The sequence below is a fragment of the Falco rusticolus genome, chromosome Z (genome assembly GCF_015220075.1).
Source record: "Falco rusticolus isolate bFalRus1 chromosome Z, bFalRus1.pri, whole genome shotgun sequence".
In the NCBI taxonomy this organism is placed as follows: Eukaryota; Metazoa; Chordata; class Aves; order Falconiformes; family Falconidae; genus Falco; species Falco rusticolus.
Window position 1 is genome coordinate 10,321,731 of NC_051210.1, and position 19,411 is coordinate 10,341,141.

A 19,411-nucleotide genomic window follows, 5' to 3' on the forward strand; every position below is an offset into this window, starting at 1 on the left:
TAAGCCTCAGCTGAGGGATAGCTTTTGCCAGTTGTAAGAAGTAAGGACCACAGACATGCATAACCGAGTTCCTTTGTTCATAATGCTTATTAGAGGGAATAATATAAATTTGTATGTTAAAACTAAAAACATGTATCATGCTACAAGCTTCTGTTTATAGGACTGAGCTCTAGCAAAATTCTAGCTGTGCAGAACAGAACATGGTGGTTTACTGAAACAGCGTAAGGGATTTTTTTCTTTTTTAATTGTTTTTTCCCCCCCAATTTTTCCTAAAAGAGAGGTCAGAGCCTGAAAATAATTTACCTGAAATACATACACTTTTTCTAGAGCTGCATGCTGAGAACTAAGTAGTTCTTACAATGAAAGACACAGGACTTCCTCTGAAGCATGTTTCAGATAACTGTAGTTAGAAACAATTTATATAATGAAGTATTATTGTATCAGGGCCAAAAAGTACATGTGCGGAAGAACATGGAAATGGAAGACAAGAGAAAAGGAGGAGGGGAAATGAACACAGGTCAGAGGTACTCTTGGGTCAGTTTGATGATATTTTTGGACCCTGAACAGGCTGATACATATTTTGGTGTAGCTGATGAACCTCCCCACTTCAATGATTACATCTGTAATGAATTAATTACAGATTAACACAGTGAAAGCTTAGCATTTTTACATAGCATGGGTGACATGCACGTTAAACATTCTGCCGGCCACTCCGAAGCACTGACTTTCCCCTTGAGTATGTAGGGAGCAATCTTTTTCTCCATGCAGTAAGGCGTCTTGATTTGGACAGCTGATGAACAGCTGAAACAGAGCGCAGAGCTGCAGCCCAGAAACTGCACCGGCTACCGACAAGGGAGGGATGGGAGCCACGCAGAAAGAGCAAGACGGGGCAGTGCCGCAAAGGCGTGGCCATGGGAGCTGATAAATACACCTGACACATGCGTGGAGTACACTTTGAAATCCTGGCTCGGTAAAGGCTTTGGGAGCTTTGTGCAGCTGTAGAGGACCACCGGGCTCTGCAGCACAGCCCTGGCTGGCGTTTCACCACTCCTGATGAAAATTCGGGAACCACAGAGCTGGAATAAGGGGCTCCGGCTGCACTGCGGACTCTGCCCCGGGATGGGAGTCCTTCTGGAGCGCGAACAATTCTCCTGCTTCCTAACTTGTTTTCACAGACCTCACCCCTCTCTGGTTCTCGGTTTCCCACTCCTGACAGCTCCCCTTCCCCTCCTTCCGAGCATCTCCGTGCCGGCGTAGTCACATGTTTAGGCTTTTATGCCTTTAATCCCACCCTCACTGCCCGAGAGGGAGGAGAAAAATTTGCTGGAGAGAAGTGAGCAATAGGCAGAGCGGCAAGGTAAAGCAGAAAGCGGAGCTGCATGGAGCACCCCCGGCCCCAGCCGCCAGCGGCCGTGGGGACCCGCGGTGCCGCCGGCGCTGCCCGGCTGCGGGGCGCTCCGGGGTGCCGAGGGGGCGGGAAATCCGCGCGTGGCGGGGCTGTCCCGGGCGGGCTGTGCGCCCTTCCCTGCGGGGGGGGAGGCACCCTGCCCCGGCGCCGGCGGGAGGGGCGCTGGTGGCGTTTCTGCCTCGCCCGCCGTGCGGGGCGGTGGGCGAGGGGAGGCACCGGGGCACTGGCGGCGAGGAAGGGCATGTGTTCCGGGAGCCAGCGGGGCTTGGCGGCCGTGGCTGAGGCACCCGAGCGAGGAGGGAAGCGGAAAGCCTGCAGGGAACAGGAAAGTGTTCTGTGTGCCTGCTTTGAGGATGTGACCGTACATGGTGACAAGCAGAAAAGACGGTGGCCAGAGCCTGGCTGGGCCGAAGGGAACGGCCCCTCCGTTAGGGGAGGTGAGTGGAACTCTTAAGGAAAACAAAAAGAAACCCCAGCCAGCTCCTGCTTTGTGCTTGATGCCACCCAGAGGAGTCCCTGGCCAGAATTTCTGTGGTCAGAACTCTGAGAGCTGGACACGCTGAAATAACACCAGTGTGTCGGCTGCTCTGCAAGGAGGGCAGGGGTCGAGGAGGATCAGCTTTGCATATCTAACGCCCTCTCCTCTCTGACCATCATCACTAAGGTAACTGCTGTTAATCCTGGTGCTTGAAGGGTCACCTTGTGCTACCTGGCAGCTCTCCCAAAGGGAGAGAGGAGCACAAAATCGTTGTCTGTGTAGGAAATTTGCAGCTGTGCTGATGGTGCAGCAAAATATGAAACTATACCGGCGTGCACTGCAGGTTCATGGGCTGGCCTGTTCTCGTACAGGCACTGAGAAAATAATTTTATGTGCAACCAGTGGGCTGCCATAAAGGCACACCAGGTTCGGCAAGCATTTGCAAGCACAAACCCCAGGAGGAATACACTCCTGCACATGTGAAATCTGCTGCTTTCTTGTTCGTCCAACAAGGGCAATACTAATTATATAACAGACTATTTTCAGCTACAGTATTTATCCCATTTTCTTCCCTTGGGGCTCAAAGAGATCACCAGCATCCCCCAGAACCAGGACATCCCATTTACTGTGCCTTTCTATGCAGGATAAATAGTCCATTTCATATGTTGCAGGCAAGGGAGACTCTGTATTCCTCAGACACAAGTGGTGAATACAGAGAAAAAGTCAGTAGTACTGTTTAACATGAGTAGACAGTGTCTCTTAAAAGAGGTATGCTGTTCATCAATATGGCTAAACATCTTTTCTTTCGCGCAGCAGTTAGAGTCATGATATTCTGGTTATTGTCTGGTATAGGTCTCGATTTTTATTGTTACATAAACCTATCCCAACAGGAAGCTTACAGCCTTATCATCAAAGGCCTTTGGTCACAAAAATAGTATCTTACTTCCTTATTAATGTGTGTTATTCTTTGCAGTCAAAAATGAACAACAGTAAAGCTGCAACATTTTCTGTGTTAGCAGCCATCATGACACTTCTTCCCTTTTATTCCTCTATCCCGCCATTCATACACCCACACCCCCTGCTCTGTCGTCACAGGTGAAGTATTAAAAGAAGTCAGTCATCACTGTGGGGTTAACTAAAATATTTTATTAATTATTAAACGATTATCAAATGGTAATAATTATAAAGATTAAACAGTAATTGAATTATAATTAAGCAGTGATTTAACAATGAATTAACAATAATTGAAAATTAAGCTGGCATGAAATGGTAATTGAATGACAATCTAATTGATGATTTCAACAATGATTTAAATGATGATTAGATGACAGTCAAACAGCCTGCTACTTACTACACTTCTAAGACTTAAGCTATAGCTGGATATATAATTATCACTAGCATACAATATACTCTTAGGCCTAATATGAAATGTGCTTACCTCACTATAGATATCAGATGCTGGGTAAGCGGTCTCTCGGCCTTGAGGAGTAAACTTCAGAGGCATTCCTGCTCAAGGAGAGACCATCGCCATGAAGCCCACTGCCACACAAGAGAGCTCAGAGTGCTCCAGATTCCTGTAGTGTAAAGGATTGACTCGTAGTCAGCTCCCCTTTGGCGTGTGTGCAGGGGTGCAGCTGTAGCAGTTCTAGGTTGCTCTACTTCCAGCCCCGGCTAGCACAGTGCTGTTAGCTCCTCCTAAGGCATGGTCTAGACTCCTTAGCTCCTGAGAAGACAGTGGCCTTGCACAGTTTGCACAGCAGGGATGGTTTGTGGGTGATGCCTGGATCGAAGTGTTGCTTCACTAAGTTAGAAGGGGTGCACCTGGCACATTCCCAAACCACAGGCACTCGGGGACCTAATTTAATCTGCACATTGCTCTTTCACAGACTGTGAAATGGCTGGTTTCCTAGCAAGCCCCAAGGGTACAGTTGTGTATAGAAATTGAATAGAAGTGCTATGACAGAAGAACTATTCCACAATAGCTACGGTGGGATACTTCACTCCTCCTGCTCTGAAATAGCTCCTTCTGGACAGACTTCTCCAAGACCAAGATTTCGTCTTCCTCATCTGTTCAGATTGCTTTAATTTGAAAAGAGTTGCAATTACTTCAGCATACCACATTTAGTAGCTGTTTTTTGAATAGCTATTCTAAATAATTTACCTGTGTGGATTACCAGTATGGTTAAACTACAAAAAACCAGGCTGATATATTACCTATCTGGGAAAAACAGATTCCGTCCTATCTTTTGTATTTTCAAACTAAGCAACACTAAGGCAGAAATCGCATCTTTCCGTATTTGTGTACTGTGTCTTGCATGCAGGGGCCCTTGTCTTATTTTAGCAAAAGACTGTGACACAGGGAGCTAAAATACAGATTATCTGTAGCATCTCTGATGAGTCAGTGCACATTTAGCTCTGAGATTCCAAGAGCAGACAGCAAAAGGTAATAGCTGGTACCATTATTAGCAGCAGCTTTGTCTAATACAATTTTCATTTTTTTAACAAATAGGGATTTAATTTTTATACTAAAGCACAAGTGAGCTCAAACCAAAAGCCACATTTAAGACTCTGCAGATCTCTGTGTGAATACACAGCAGTTCTTACACAGATCGTTACCAAATTCTCTAACAATGTGCCCTTTTTTTAACCTCTGGCACAAAAGAAAATGTAAATTCAGACAGATACAGATTGCATAATTAATTTGAAAGCCATGTAGACCTTTGGCATCATCTTCAAATTACAGGTCCTCACAAAACTCCTTACCTTAAGTCTCTGTGTTGAGCTATTAATCTTGCAGAACTCTCTTCTGCAGGCTGCTTTCCACTTCCACTTCATGTGAATACTGACCTTACTGCTTGATAGCAACAGGACAGGGCATTTCTTTCCCATGACATTTCATAGCAGAGAGGCACCCAGGTCAGCAGGTGTTGAAAAATGGGATCCCTTCAGATTTATGTGCCAGAGGAAAATTAATACACAAGAGAAGCAACACAGAATTGGGGAAATAACTGTAATTGGTATACGTTCAGTTCATAGCCTGCTTCACTAGTGGCATAGTTTTACCCTCTTAGTTCAAGGGAAATGGGGGCAGGATCTTCCAGCTGCCACATCCGTGTACCTTGCCTCTTGCTTCCATAACTTTCGAACTATTCACTGGATTTCTGTGAACAACCTTTAAAAATTAACTACAATTAAATGAGAAAAGCAGGCCAGCCTATCAGTAAATTTACATTAAGGATGCAGTTCTGCGGTTCCTGGTTTTTCCTAAATGGACAGGGTTACTCCTTCTGTATACATGACATTTCACTTTTCTAATAGTGCTTAAATTCCATCTCCTTGAACAGAAATTTCTGTGTTCATTGACACGCTCTGAGGAGTGGCAGATCAAAACAAATGGCTGTGCCATTGATGTCTGCATCTTACACCATGTAAGCCCTTCAAAGGGCCAAGTCCAGACCCACTCCACTTCCCCCTCCACTTCTTTTATGCTTCAGGTTATCATTAATCTGTTGGACCATAACAGTGTTGTATGCCTTTAATACATAGACTATAAGAAACAAAAATTAAAGTTCTAAGAGAACTGAGAAATCAAATGCATACCACCAGCCCTGGTCTTTGCTGTAGCAGGTAGCACTTTAGGTGAAAGTTAAATGAAACAGCCTGGCTTATTGGACATTCATTGTCTAGAAACAACATAATGACAACTTCTTTAAGCAGTGCTTGAAGTAGAAGAGGTAAGATGTATTTGGTACCTGCTAGTAAAATACAAAGAAAGAACAACTACTGAGTTCTTGCCATAAAGACTCTGCTGAATGTTTTTAGAAACACAGCTTTTGCCAGGATGGTTTGTATTTTCTAGGGAGCCCAACTCCCAGTTTGGCATCAAAGTATAATGGTCAGATCTGTGACTGCTTGGCTTCTACTAGACACTGCAGTTTTCAAGGCAAGCCTGAACACATTTTAGAAGTATTATCTGGCACCCGACCTACTAAAAGCTGTCAGAAAACAAGGGGAATTGCAGATGAGAAAAGCTGGCCATCTGGTCCAGTAATAGGGATCAACTCATGGTAGGGAGGTAGGTTTTGAAGCTGAGGATATCTGTACACAACAGTCAGCTGTGTGCATGCATATATGAAACAGGAGGAGATCTATATGGGTCTTTATGACTTTGTGAAGCTTGCATCAGTTTCCTCAGATTCAAGCAGGACTGTTTGCTGGTGCACTAACAGTATCGCAGCCCAGACAAAGCTATTGTCTGTGCCAGAGATGCTTGGTCATGAGGTTGCGGCTTCTTTGCACAATGCTAGGTTGGGGTGTAGGAGTGTGTTTTGCACAAAGGTTTCAAGTTGGGATGCCACTATAGAATCAACACACAAGGCAAAACTGCAGATTGTGAACATCATTACTGGCTACCGTTATTATGGCTGAGGTGGGGACTCTTAACAGCTTGCCTTCCCATGACATTTTCCGAGAGCCTGCCTTTGTTTCATGCAGAGATGATGCTATGGCTTCTGACCACATGACTTAATCCAGCTGTTTTTATGTTGGGAAAGGAATGGCTTTTCCTGTTGACACTGCTAAGAAGTGTAGTTAGACAAAAAGGAATCATTTAATATTGAAATCATGAAGGAATAATTATGGCCTTTTTTCACAGAACAGCAGTTGAAGACAGATGCCCTCTCTTACATTAGCTCTCCAGAAGCCTCCTAAAATTTTGCAGCTTTGAAACATGTAGGAAGCTTTGTTCCAGGAGTGCCTACCTGTAGGAATACCTCTGTGGAGAGGAGTTTGGAGCAGACAGAAAGTGAACTTGCTCCTTTAAAGCACTAGCATAGCAGGCCATATTCTGAACCCTAATGAGGATGTTATTAATTTTTCTACTCTTCTTCAATGTGTGCAGAGGTAACTTTTTCCTGAACAGTATAATTCAGCCAAATAATTAGGGGACTAATGAATATGGGAACATAAGATTTGGAACCAGATACTTGTGGAAGGAATCTTTGTCATAAGGATCTAAGAAAAGAAACAAGGCAAATATATAGCTTTACATCACCATAGCTTGTAAACACATTTAAGCAATGGCTCAGTTCTACACGGAAGATACATAAAAGTGGCCTCCACAGCAAGTATTTATATGGTTGCAAAGTAGTTACTATTCGGAATTAATGCAGGTGTTTTTAAAGTATTATAAATTCTAATTCCGATTCTTGCTTTTCTTAAACTTCCTTGTTCTGTCAGAAGTGCCACTGAAAGAAGAACAAACAAGATTCCCCCCTCCCCCCAAAAAGGGGGAAAAAGTGAAAGTGACAGTACCAACAGCTTCTAAAACCAGAACAGCTTCTGTGAAGTCAGAACCATCCTAATGGGCAGAAAACAGCCTGACCAGAAACTCTGTAAAGATAAGATCAAACTTTATCTCTGTATAAGCAAGATATTTCTATCTCTATTTGGAACTCTTGGGTTCCCAGTGTTACACCCAAGAAGTGGGGAGAAGAGCAGCATCTCTTCTCTTTTTTGGATCCTTCAGCTTGTTTTTGGCATCAACTGGAGTATTCAACCCACTTCAGTATGCTCCTGAGCATTTTTTTTTGTCTATCTGGTTATTCCGCTACCCAAGGAAAATAGTCTTTTCCTCTGCAAATAAACTGATAATGGTGTGTCTGTCAGTCAATGTGAGTGCTAACAGCCCAGGCAGCAGAGGAAGATGTGGAAAGAGGCAAAAGTGCCTGTTTGGTGGTGGTTTTCCTTTAGCTGTTCTAAGTTGCAAAATCAGAGTAAGAGCTCTAAGATCTTGAGTTGTTCACTGACGAGGTAATGCCAGGGTGAGTCAGAAACGCATGTGGATGTGAGACTGACCTGCATGGCTGGCCTCCAGTCCGATGTGCTTTTTCAGAGTTTGTGACTTTCTTGTATGAAGCCAGGCGATGCCTCCCCGAGCGGGTGGTGCTTGTCTGCACCACCTTACCTACCCTGCTGCGTGCTAGGAGCGGGGGCACCGGCAGGTGGGGTCCCAGCACAGATTTCCCCGCGGGCAGGGCCGGCTGAGGGCGGCCGGCAGCAGCGAGGTCACGGGCGTCCCCCCGCAGGGGCCTGCGAGGTACCCGCGCATGGTGCCTGTGAGCCTGACCTGGAACACGGGCTGCAGAAGAGCAAAACCCCCGGCAAGCATCCCTTTGATTGTCTCTTGAGGGTGCAGCCCCCACCGCTCAGCTGCTGCTGCGGAAGACATGACAGCCATTTCTCCCTTTTCACTAGAAGGCGGCATGAGGGCGGAGGCTTCTTGCTCGGCGGGGGTTATTAACGCTTCAGTGTATATCCCGAGAACTACAGAGCTCACCGCAGGCTCGTAGTGTTTGTAAGTCAGACCTTCAGCTGGCAGATGGAAAGTGAGTTTCTTTACTCACCGAGAACTGAACTACCTCATGGCTTTTCTTCATCTCCTTTTCCCACTGTGCCCTCGCTTTGGAGGCTGACTTAGCGACGGTGCCAACAATGCTACTCCATCAAGAGAAGGCTCAAAAGTATGTCATTGTGAGCTATAGAATATGATTCTGCATTGGTGTATTCCCTTAATGTTTGTAACTGGCTAACAGAAAATAAGAGGGACAGCCCTGGTTTTTAAATGCATTTTAATGCCAGGTCTTTGCATCTGATGGATTTCAGGTCTTCATGTCCTGAATCGGCATGGCGTGGATCTGGCAGCTGACATGCAGCTATCACCTTTAAAGCCCTTACAGAGTCCACTGATGCAACACAATGCAGTGTCTGTGAAACAGGATTGCACAATCAGAAGGAAAAAAAACCACCTATATGGGAATATGCTGCAGATTCTTATGCCTTGGTGTGTAAATGTGTTGTCTCTATTTAATTATATTAAATCTTTTGAAATCTTGTGGTTTTGTGAATCATAATATAGCACAACACTGATGTCACAGTCTATCCAGGGGTGGTTTGAGTAGTCCCAGAATTAGACCCTGCTCAGTGATGACCCTCTGAGTCATTTGTTATACGTGGTCCATTCTTCTAAGAGAAGAAAAGCCACGGCCCTGGTTTCTTTCCATCCACACATCATTGCTTAGGCTGCCTCAGACAGTGCAGATAAGAAAACAAGCATGACATTTTGGTCTGGGAGCACCATTTAATGATCAGAACTTGGTGAAGGCAGGTTAAAAATGGGAGAAACTCCACTGAATGGTGTACAGTCAGGCAGCTGGAGGAGCATGAATAACTCTGTTCATGAAGAGAGGGAATGGAAAATAAAAGGGGTAGTCAAACAGAAGATCAAAAAGGGAAATTACTGGCACAAGAGAATTCATCTGAACAGCCTTATTGCCCTGATTTTGTGTAAGCTTCTGACAGCCAAGCTGTTAGGTGTTCACAGCAGCCCAGAAAAGCAGAACAGAAAAGCCAAATATGGCAAAACCTAATTTTTGTGAAGGTGGATGTTTGCTTCAAGTGTGTGTATACAAAAAAAAAAAATATCCAGTTTTAAATTAAAGACAATTTTAAGTTACAAGCCTTTAAATTAATGGCTCGATTGCAACTTGTTAATGTTGCTGTGACTGTGTATTTCACAGGGTCTAGAGAGGAGGAGACATCTGAGAGAGACAGACACACACACAGTACACTTAGCATACACATGCCCTTAGTGAAGTAAATTGGTATCTTTGTTATCTTGCTTCACACTGTGGGGAGTAAAGTGGAAAAGCATGCATTTGGAAGTGTGTGAGGAACAGAAGGGAAGCATGTGTCATTCCACAGAGGTAAAAGTTTGTCTCAAATATGTGCTAGGCTAGGATATGAGAGGTCTGGCTTTGGTTCTTGGTTATGACCCAGGTCATACTATGTCACTGTGACCAGGTAGTGGTATGTAAGTTCTCTGCCTTTAACAGAAAGAGTTTTGACACATCCTGCATCCGTGTTGCCTGTTTGTTATGTATTCGAAGCATTAACAAATACAAAAAGTCCTGTCTGGCTAAGTCAGATCAGAGTTTCTACATGCTGAAAAGGCCTTAGGGGCACTTTGCTTGGAAAATTAGTTTGGCTCATATTTCCTTCACCTCACATGACAGTTCTGTGATATACAAGGGACTTCTCAGGAGCCTTTTACTTTGGCTTACTCAGTGATTAGCCCTTAGCTTTCCATTTTCTCAAATCATGGTCGTCCCACCCTGACAGTTCCTATTTGATTAATAATCTTTTTTTTTCCTGTCTAGGCTTGGACAAATTATGCAGGTTTGGCAGCAGCTGCCCCACTGATACCTTGCAATCCAGGGAGGATGCACTGGAAGTGAAGGAACAAGGGCATGAGTAGAGCAGGAGTGCCCTCCTTCTGCAGCAGCCATGTTACACCAAGCCTGGCAGCTCTGTGGACGGTGGTGCCGTTGGTCCAGTCCTTTTATCCATCTCTTCACACTGACTGTGGTGACATTTGGTGTGCTCGCACCTTTGATTTGCCACCGGCTCCTCCACTCTTACTTCTATTTGCGGCGCTGGCACCTGAACCCCATGAGCCAGGAGTTCCTGGAGCAGAACCAGCAGGAGGGCCAGGCTGCCCTCCATTACTTTGAGAAGCTGCAGATGCAAAATGCCTCTGAGGCATCTGGCAGTGACACCTTTCAGCCCTTGCTGCTGGTCACCATCATCACTGTGCAGAGGCAGAATGATTTCCACTATGTCTTGCAAGTGGCCTCCCGCTTCCACTACCTCCTCCAGAAATGTGGTGCGCGTTGCCAGAGCCACCGCCTCCTCCTCTGTAATGTGGAGTCAGACCCCAGCAGCCATCAGGATGTCAAGCTGCTTAGCAGCTTCTTTCCTCTGATCAGTCGGGACAAAACTGGGGAGAAGGCTGACCCCAGAGCGAACCAGTTTGAGAAGGAGAAGCAGGATTATGTCTTCTGCCTTGAGCAGTCACTGTTGGCATACAACCCAGAGTACATCCTTGTAGTGGAAGATGATGCTGTGCCAGAGGAGGAGATATTTGCTGTGTTGCAGCATCTCTTGTTGGCCCGGTTTTCCAAACCATACCTCAGAGATGCACTCTACTTCAAGCTTTACCATCCTGAGAGGCTTCAGCGCTACTTCAACCCTGAACCCATGAGAATCCTTGAGTGGCTAGGTCTGGGCATGTTTATGGGGCCTGTGCTGAGCTGGGTGTACTCCTGGGCAACTGGGCGCTCCAGCCTTAGTTGGCCCATTGTCTTGTTCTTTGCTTTGTACAGTATGGCTTTGTCAGAGCTAGTGGGACGGCATTACATGCTGGAGCTGCGCCGGCTGGCCCCCACACTGTATAATATCGTGCCAGTCACGGAGTGCTGCACGCCTGCCATGCTTTTCTCTGCTCCGTCTGCCCACCGTGCCTTAGGTTACCTGAGGGGTCTGCACTGCCGCCAGGGTTTTGCTAAGGATATTGCCCTTTACTCACTGCTGCATACGAAGGGGGAGAATGCCTATGTGGTGGAACCCAACCTGGTCCGGCATGTAGGAATGTATTCCAGCCTTCGGCTAAACAACAACCCAAAACTGCTGTGATCTGTACATGCCTTTCCAGACACAAAGCCCAGAGAACTTGCCACAGAGCAGAGTGTGTACATTCAGATGATGTGCTGCCTGCACGGGGCATCTTGCTTGTACCTCCAGGTGAACAAAGAATATCTTTTAAAAAAAAAGTCTCATAAAAAATAAGCTTATGTACATGCAGACTATATTTAATATATACTTGGAACTAATCACCATCCACCATATGGGAGGGGAGTGGAGGATTCCGGCTGAGGGTATGGACTGTCTACCCTCCTTAATCATTCCTGGGGAAAAGCTCTCACACCAATATAAACAGCTGTACTGCCTACTGTCCTTTACATTGTTTACAGAAGTCCTTATCTTAGGGCAATAGGAATCAACACTGGGCAAAGTCAACATTTCAAATTCAAACTAGCAAGGAGGAAAAGCCCTTATTTTCCCATCCTTACAAAGGTCTGATCTCTGTTTCAAAGCTATGGTTTTGAGCAGACCCTTCAAAAGCAGCAGGGGTTTGTGTCAACTCTCCTACCTATTTTGCCTAGATCCATTTGTTACTGTCTCCCCCTACAGATCCTATCTGTGCCTCCACCCTTCCCACTCCATTTTCTTGGAACAGAGGCTCTTAAAAACAAAGCCTCTGCAGTTTTGAAGGTCACCTCTGAAGGTCGATACAGGAAAAGATTAATAGCCCTTGATGTTAAACAGCCAGGTCACACATGCATGTTTTCTTTGATACATTACAGACATTATAAACAACATAGGATGACTGCTGTGTTGGTTGGTATCATCACTAATTGTAGTGGATCCAGGTCATTAGAAGAGGCCTTATCAGTTACTGATTGGACTTAGACATTCAACATGAGTTTACCTTGACTTCTGTCAGCACAGAGGCAAAGGAAAGATTAGATCATGTGCTGCTGTTGTGCAGGATCCTCATTCCATTTTGGAGCTGCAGTTCACAGCTCAGCCTAAGTGGTTCGTTCACTGCTCTTGGCAGCAAGTAAAATACCCGTAAGAAACAAATCTAGCTGTTCATGAAAAACAAGCAGCAATAGCACAATACATCGTGGGGCCTCTCCGATACTGACCCATTAACTTAATGTGCTCTGGTTCTTAGACATTTGGGATAGGTTTTTTTACCACAGTTGTGGGCACAGTTAAATATAGAAACATGTAGGTGACAGAGATCTCCAAATCAAAACTGGCACTAAACTGTATGTCTAATGAGAAGCCCACCTAGACTGTAGTGGCCTTTGAATCAAATTCACTTGTATGTGGAGTTGATTGAACTACTTTTGAAACCATATTCCTAACATTTGAATGAACCCAGTACAATATTTTTGTCAAGTTTTGGTCAATGGGGGTTGTTTGGTTTTTTGTTTTTGGTAAAGCAAGAGCTCTACTTTGAATTTTCTTTCCCCCAGTCTCTCGCAGGTGATCTATGCCTTAAGCTCTTAACAAGTCTGGTTACAGATGTGAAAGACATAAAACTCCTGAGAGATGAAACCAAAGAAAGCTGCAAACCTCCAGCTGTCAGTGTGCCATGGGTATCACACAACACAAATGCATAATGCAAGTTAGCTGAGAAATGGCTTCACAACACAGAGTAGTGCTTTGCTTTCTTAGTAGTCAGTTGGGATACTTTTAAAAGACCTTTGAAAATCAGATGCAAGTGAAAATTATGTGTGGATTCCATGTCATTCCAAAGGCAAAGCACCTCTCCCGTCGGAGGACACAGGAAAAGTTGCACAACCAGGACCACAATTTATTCCCAGCTGCTGAAAACCCCAAAGATACTGGAGTGGTCACACAGTGGCAGGTGGCTTTTACCACTCTCAGGCTTTACTATAATATGGTTAGGATGGCAGGATTTGAGCATCATTGTATATTTATTCCACTAAGTGCCAGCTTGTTTATGCATCTTCAGCGGTGAATGTTTCAGCATGGTGTGCTTTCTTTTCACTCTTTTTCTGTCTTCGTACTATACAAATCCAGGGCAATGTCCTGTTCTTTTCATGAGGGTCCATTCATGCTCATTTTTGCAAAGAAAATCTCACAGCAAGGTACAGTAAATGGAACAGGGAAAGGAAAAAGGAGGAAGGAAGAGAAAGAAACCAACTAACTGTATCCAGTTAATAAATGTTTTGATGTGGGAAATGATTTATCCATTTGTCTCAAAGTTATTTTCCTTGTTTGCCCAGTAGTGCTTTATTTGTTGTCCTAGAAGCCCAGGGATGGTCAATAATTTCACTGAGCTTCATAGCTGAAAATTAACATGAATTTGAGGCATCCCTTCTAAACCAGAAGACAATTTTCAGAGTGTAAGAGACAAAACAATTTGACTTGGAAACCAAGCAGTATGCAGAGGGCTTAGAACTTGAACCTGCCAGTGAGTGTTTCAGACAAAACTATTCAGAATTAACTCCTTTATGCAAGAAGCAGATTAATGTATTTTTCAGGTTCTTCTGGAATAATTTCCTTAAGTGCCCCATTCCCCTTTAGAACAGAGGTGCTTTTACTGAGTCTGGTGGGGGCTTTCTCAGGTACTTGTTCAGTGCCCACCATGCCAATGTGGCATCTCAGGCAAGTGTTCGTTCTGCTGCCTCTGAACTTTCACAAGTTGATGGATTTTTGTTTCCATTTTCTATGCCACATATTCTATTAGAAATGACAAGTCAGAGGTGTGTACTTCGTCCTTGGAACAGAAAGTGAGGAGGTTACTGTGAATTCTTAATTCTTGTTGGATTTTGTTCCACAGTTGGGGCTAAAAATGGAGCTTCAATCACACAAGCCTTTTCCCTCTCTTCTCTACCAGGGGAGCGGAGCTGAGTTGCCATATCTCAGGCTACAGAAGTTCAGGGCCTAGCATCAATTCCTTGAAATGCAGCCTTAAGAGTTTGGTTTTATTCACATTAAAACAAACTTAGTGACTATTTAGAAACAAAACCACAAATTTTTGTGAGTGTTGGTTCATTACTAGTAGTTTGGAGACTACATTTCAATGCAGCAACTGCTGCTTGAACCAGAAGTTTCAGGGCCAGACAGCAGGACTGAAGGCATTATTGTCCAAGACAATTCAGGGGAAGTTACTCAATTAAACAAAAACTGCCTTTGTTTCCAAGGCATGTCCAACATAAGCATGATTCTGGCAGAAAGAACAGAAAGCATAAATTGATAGGTCTCTGAGATTAGAAGCCCAAGAGGATTTTCTAACTGCAGTAGGTATCAATGTCGGTGAGAAGGCATTGCATTTGAAGAGGGAAGGAAAAAGCCCTCCTCTAGTTGTGAGGAGCTAGACTGGGTATTTCAACAGCAATTTGGCTGGATGCAGGGTGAATTACTTTTTTTCTGAGGATATTTAACAAACTTTCTACCAAATAAACCACCTTTCTATTCAAACTGTTAGTCTCTTCTTTCTGCATGCCACTGTTCATTTCCCTGACTGGCAGATCTATCTCTTTTCTTGCTATATTTGACTAAGAGAAAGGTAGCTGTGTGTTCATGCATCTGCATGGATATAATGATGTGGCTCCTACAACACTTCAGGTTGAAAAGAACCTTTGAAGGTGTCTGGTCCAATTCCCCACTCAAACCACATCTTGCTAGGCCAGGTTGCTCAGGCCCTTCTGCAATCAAGTACTGAGGCATTTTAATAGGGACCTGAGATAAAATCAAGCTCTAAATGCTGGAATTTAACCTTAGTATACTCTTGTATTGAAAGACTACACGTTTCACCAAAAAAAAAAGTAATTTTCTGTGGTACGCAGTTGTAGTTACAGAAGCACTGGCAGTTTCTCTCCCAAAGTTAAGAGGGTTTTTGTGTATTTCCACACCAGCTTTATAGATGTATCTGAATTCAGCAGATGGTAGGGCCCAACATGTGGTTCTGAGTAATCTTCACTAAAACATGCATCTGCCAAAAATGCACATGGAATTAGGTACTTCATAGTCTGTGCTTCTTCACTGCATGTGTCTCTGTTGCTAGAGTAACTTCATTTCCACAAACTGTCCTGACAGCTCATGGTTTGAAAGAATGCACCCAATCAGCCAGTTTATTCATGTACCTAAAGACTAAGAGCAGTATCTGTGTCCATTTCCAAGACTTTGTTCTGCATAGCAAGCTATGAATGCCGTATTACCAGCATTGTAATGACTGGTGATTTTTAAATGTTGGCAGAGAAAAGTGGTGTTATATTTTCTTGCTCTGTTAGTAAGCCTCTGGCCAGCTGTGTAGTCTTCAGTGCCAACTTTCTCTTTGAATTTCTGCCATATGGTGTCCAGTGTTTGGGCCAGTAGTGCAGAAACCACATCTACCATGGTCTTTTCAGCAAACTGGTCCACTTCAGACATGTGTTATAGTTTGCATTTTGCAAACTGTATGCCAATGTTAACATGCAGCACCTAAGTGTGCTTTTTTTTGGCTGTATGTGCTGCTTAGATAAACAGGTAATAAATAGTTAAGTGTCTCCCATTATAGCAGCCAGTTGTTTGCTTATTTGCTTTTTTAAAAACAAAATGTCAACAGAAGAGCTGAGAGACCAGTGTCATTACTGCATTTATCTTCATGTCCTCTTACAGCTGTTTTGTACGGCCCAGAAATGTTGCCACTGGCAGCCTGATTAAAAGTTGTATCCCTGTTTTCTATGCCCACTGTTGATGAAATTGCTATGAAAAAATTGGCGTTTGATAACAGTAATGTTATGTGCTTGCCTGTTTTTCACTCCAAGCCAATAGAGTTTGTTGCAATTCAACTTTCAAATGCAAAGAATGAAGAGCAAGCAAACCACCTCTGTTCAATCCCCTCACTGCTCTTTCTGGGCCTGAGTCTGCTCAGCCCAACACCCTCCATACCCTCCCTGATGTACATGTCTGCAGACACTGCTGTAAGGCCAGTAATACAAGTGATTTCTTTCAGTGGGGTTAAAGGCCAGGTTCTCTGCAATGGGAGTGAGGGCTGTAGGTGAATGAGGAAAACAAACCACTTAATAAACAATACCTCTGATTAGATAAGGATGAACAAGCTGGACTTTGAGACGGTTAAGCAAGGCTGCAGAGTACAGAAAACATGAAACATCAGCATGGTGTGGAGAGGTGAGGAGGAGGCAGACTCCATGCAGCTCAGGTCTGCTCTGATTAGACTTTAACCCCATCATGCAGGCAGTGATCTCTATGGGCACACAGAGCCAGGTGTTCCTCATGTATATGTGTGTTATACCCAGACATTCATCCAACTTCCAGTGTTTTTTTCCATTCCATTTCAAACCCTTTTACAGGCCTGACCACATACAGAAGTGTTGGTAAGATTAATAGTACTTCATCTACTGAAGTGCAGAAGGAAGCTTTAACTTTGTTGTTGTTCTCTTGGTCACCATGTAATCTCTGAAATGGCTCCATCCATTTCTTTCTTTTCTTTCTTTCTCAGATGTACTGCAGTTTGTATCTCTTCACATTTACTTATTTTCATTTAAAATGCTAGTTAATATGAGTAAAGGCAAAATCCATATTGGAATGATACTGCTAGATACACACAGAAAAAACCCAGTCATCACCCTGAAGAAACATAAGCAATTCTTCAGTTTTTACCCACTGCCTTTAAACCAGGCTTGCCACTGATTTTAATGTACTTCAGCCACCAAGTCTTCACTTAGAACTTCAGTGCAGAACTGATTTTGAAAGCAAGGTTGGATATAACAAAGACAGCAATTAAATTAATTACTAGTATGAAAATTCAGTACTTGCATTGTCAAACCCTAGAAAGCAGAACCACAAATTAAGATGTAAGTAAGAACCCAAGCCACCCGTAAAGACAGTTTTTAGTGGTCTTTAAAATTTCTGAACGTATATTTCTGTCAAATTTTGTACAGTAATTTCAGGTGGAAAAGGCAACATCAGGAAAGTCTCCAAGCCATTCAAACACAACATTCACTTGTGCTGTGCCACCTTTGTAAGAGGAAATGCTAGACACTTGTGATTTAACATTATCCATCCCTTTTATACCTGACCACCATTTTCTGTTTTCATTTAAGCTCTCTTACTAGTTATACATCTTGTTTGTGGTGATGTTTCAAACACATATGTGAGTGAGCTATAAAGATTTTTTTCTTGCAAGACTGCTTATATCACCTTTCTCATTAATGGATAAAGTCATAATCCATGCAGAAAAACTTCAATCACCATATTTAGTTGGGTATTTAAGTAATCAATTCTTACACATCCAAAACTCTGAAAAAAACAGTAATCCTTTCTCCATTAAAAGATTTATTTTCTTCACTAGAAAAGTGGATCAGCAGTCTGCAATAGTCTGTAAAATTATTTTTAAGAATACCAGTAACTAAGAGTACTTGTTCTTATATTTCAGCTGCCCTCTCTTCCTTTTCTCCCTGTCCCTATCCACAACTTGGGACCTTTTCAGTATGTCCCCCTTCCCCCTTCTTATGCCAGAGGTAGAGGGGGATGAGGAAACCTAGGGAGGCAGAGAAGAGCTGGTGCTTCCTCAGGAACTGAGCTACCACACAGAACCCTGCCTGCCTGGCCAGCCCTACAAACTGCAGAAGACAAACCCCACATACCAGTAAGATGGATGGCAACATGAATAACAGTGGATGGCTACAAAGGGGCATCTGTTTCATGCCACTACTGAGCCACTTTGTCAGAAAGTTGTTAGCTGCAACCCTTTAAAATTCATCTGCATGTTCTCTGCCTCTCTTTGCCTCCTGTTTTCCTGAAGGCCACAAATCTGATTCCTGCCCTGTGTCATTATTCCTCTGAACACAACTTCCACCGGGGCTTTGGTGTTCCTCCTACTCCATGGCCATCAAGATGTTCCAGTTTGGTACAGTACACCTGTATTAAAGTCATGCTGTCCATGGCCACAAATTCAGCCTCTGTCAAAGCAGCGTCTAGAGGTAGCCACCTCTGCTAAGGGTGCTCACACTAGCAGACAACCTCTTGCTAGCTACAGCCCTGTGGCTGCGTTATGTTACTCTGAAAAAGGTTTAAACAAAAAAAAAAAACACCAATCCAAAATTAGTTGGGTGACTTGAAAGCTGAGAGAGTTGGCAATACTATGAGTTCAAACACTAACTTAATGAGACAGGTTTATAACTTGGATAATACACCAATTTTGCCATAGAATAATTAGTGCAGACAATGATGTGGTATTTTTATGGGGCAGGTTAGTTTCTTGGTTAAATGCAAGTACATTGCATTCCCCTCACAATGCAATCTTATTCCTCTATTTAAAGACACACGATACCACTATAACCTAATTTTTAGAGGTATAAGTATCCTCAAATAATGTAGCTATGATGATGGAAGTGTATACTCTTTTCCAGTGCCATTTTAGTATCAGTCTACCACTAAGTTCTGCACAGTATGGTCAGGACCATGTGTGTGCATGTTAATAGTACTGAACCTTACAGTGATGTTATCTAGCATGACTGCTCATTCCATATTCTTCCCTAAACAGGCTCCCATTCCTAAATTAAGAGAAAAAGCTAATCATCATGTTCATTCACTTTCCCTCCTCAGTCCTCAGAATCTCTGCTAGGACCTGTAATCCTAGTGCTTGAAGCGCTGGATATTGGCTCAGAAGGACTAGAAAGGCATGTACTGGCCATTACCCACCTGGAAATATATAGATATACTTCTGAAAGAATTAAGAACTCAAGGTAGACAGCAGGAGATTATCTAAAGTGGTTTCTAAATGTCAGCCACTGTATTTTTCAAAAAAGCTCTAGCTTTTCTGTGAGATCCTGTCAGACCATATTACAGATGACACTGGGAAAGAAACACTTCCTCTAACTTTCGTATCTGTGACAGCTTCTAACCAAACCAGGAATGATGGGACTCAAACTCTAATTTTCTTTGTGGCCCTGACAAAGACCATCAGTATGACACCTTTTTTTCAAGAGGGTCTTGGATAACTTTCTTTCAATAAAAGTATTTTTAATCCATACTAGATGCCTCTGTGGTGGAGAAATGTTAATATACCATGGGGTTCATCT

The 19,411-nt window shown here is 43.5% G+C and overlaps 1 protein-coding gene across 4 annotated transcripts; it reads left to right on the forward strand.

Moving 5' to 3' along the window:
• The first annotated feature begins 946 nt into the window (after nucleotides 1–946).
• On the forward strand, nucleotides 947–15,884 carry PGAP4 (post-GPI attachment to proteins GalNAc transferase 4). Of its 4 annotated transcripts, XM_037373837.1 has the most exons (3): nucleotides 1,857–2,981; nucleotides 3,335–8,407; nucleotides 10,103–15,884. In XM_037373837.1, exon 3 carries the CDS (start codon nucleotides 10,230–10,232, stop codon nucleotides 11,415–11,417), a length of 1,188 nt encoding a protein of 395 aa, XP_037229734.1. In that variant the 5' UTR covers nucleotides 1,857–2,981; nucleotides 3,335–8,407; nucleotides 10,103–10,229; the 3' UTR covers nucleotides 11,418–15,884. The 4 variants fall into 4 exon arrangements, with proteins under 4 accessions (XP_037229732.1, XP_037229735.1, XP_037229734.1 ...); XM_037373835.1 differs by lacking the exons at nucleotides 1,857–2,981; nucleotides 3,335–8,407 and adding an exon at nucleotides 947–1,357; XM_037373838.1 differs by lacking the exons at nucleotides 1,857–2,981; nucleotides 3,335–8,407 and adding an exon at nucleotides 1,365–1,845.
• The last annotated feature ends 3,527 nt before the right edge of the window (nucleotides 15,885–19,411 follow it).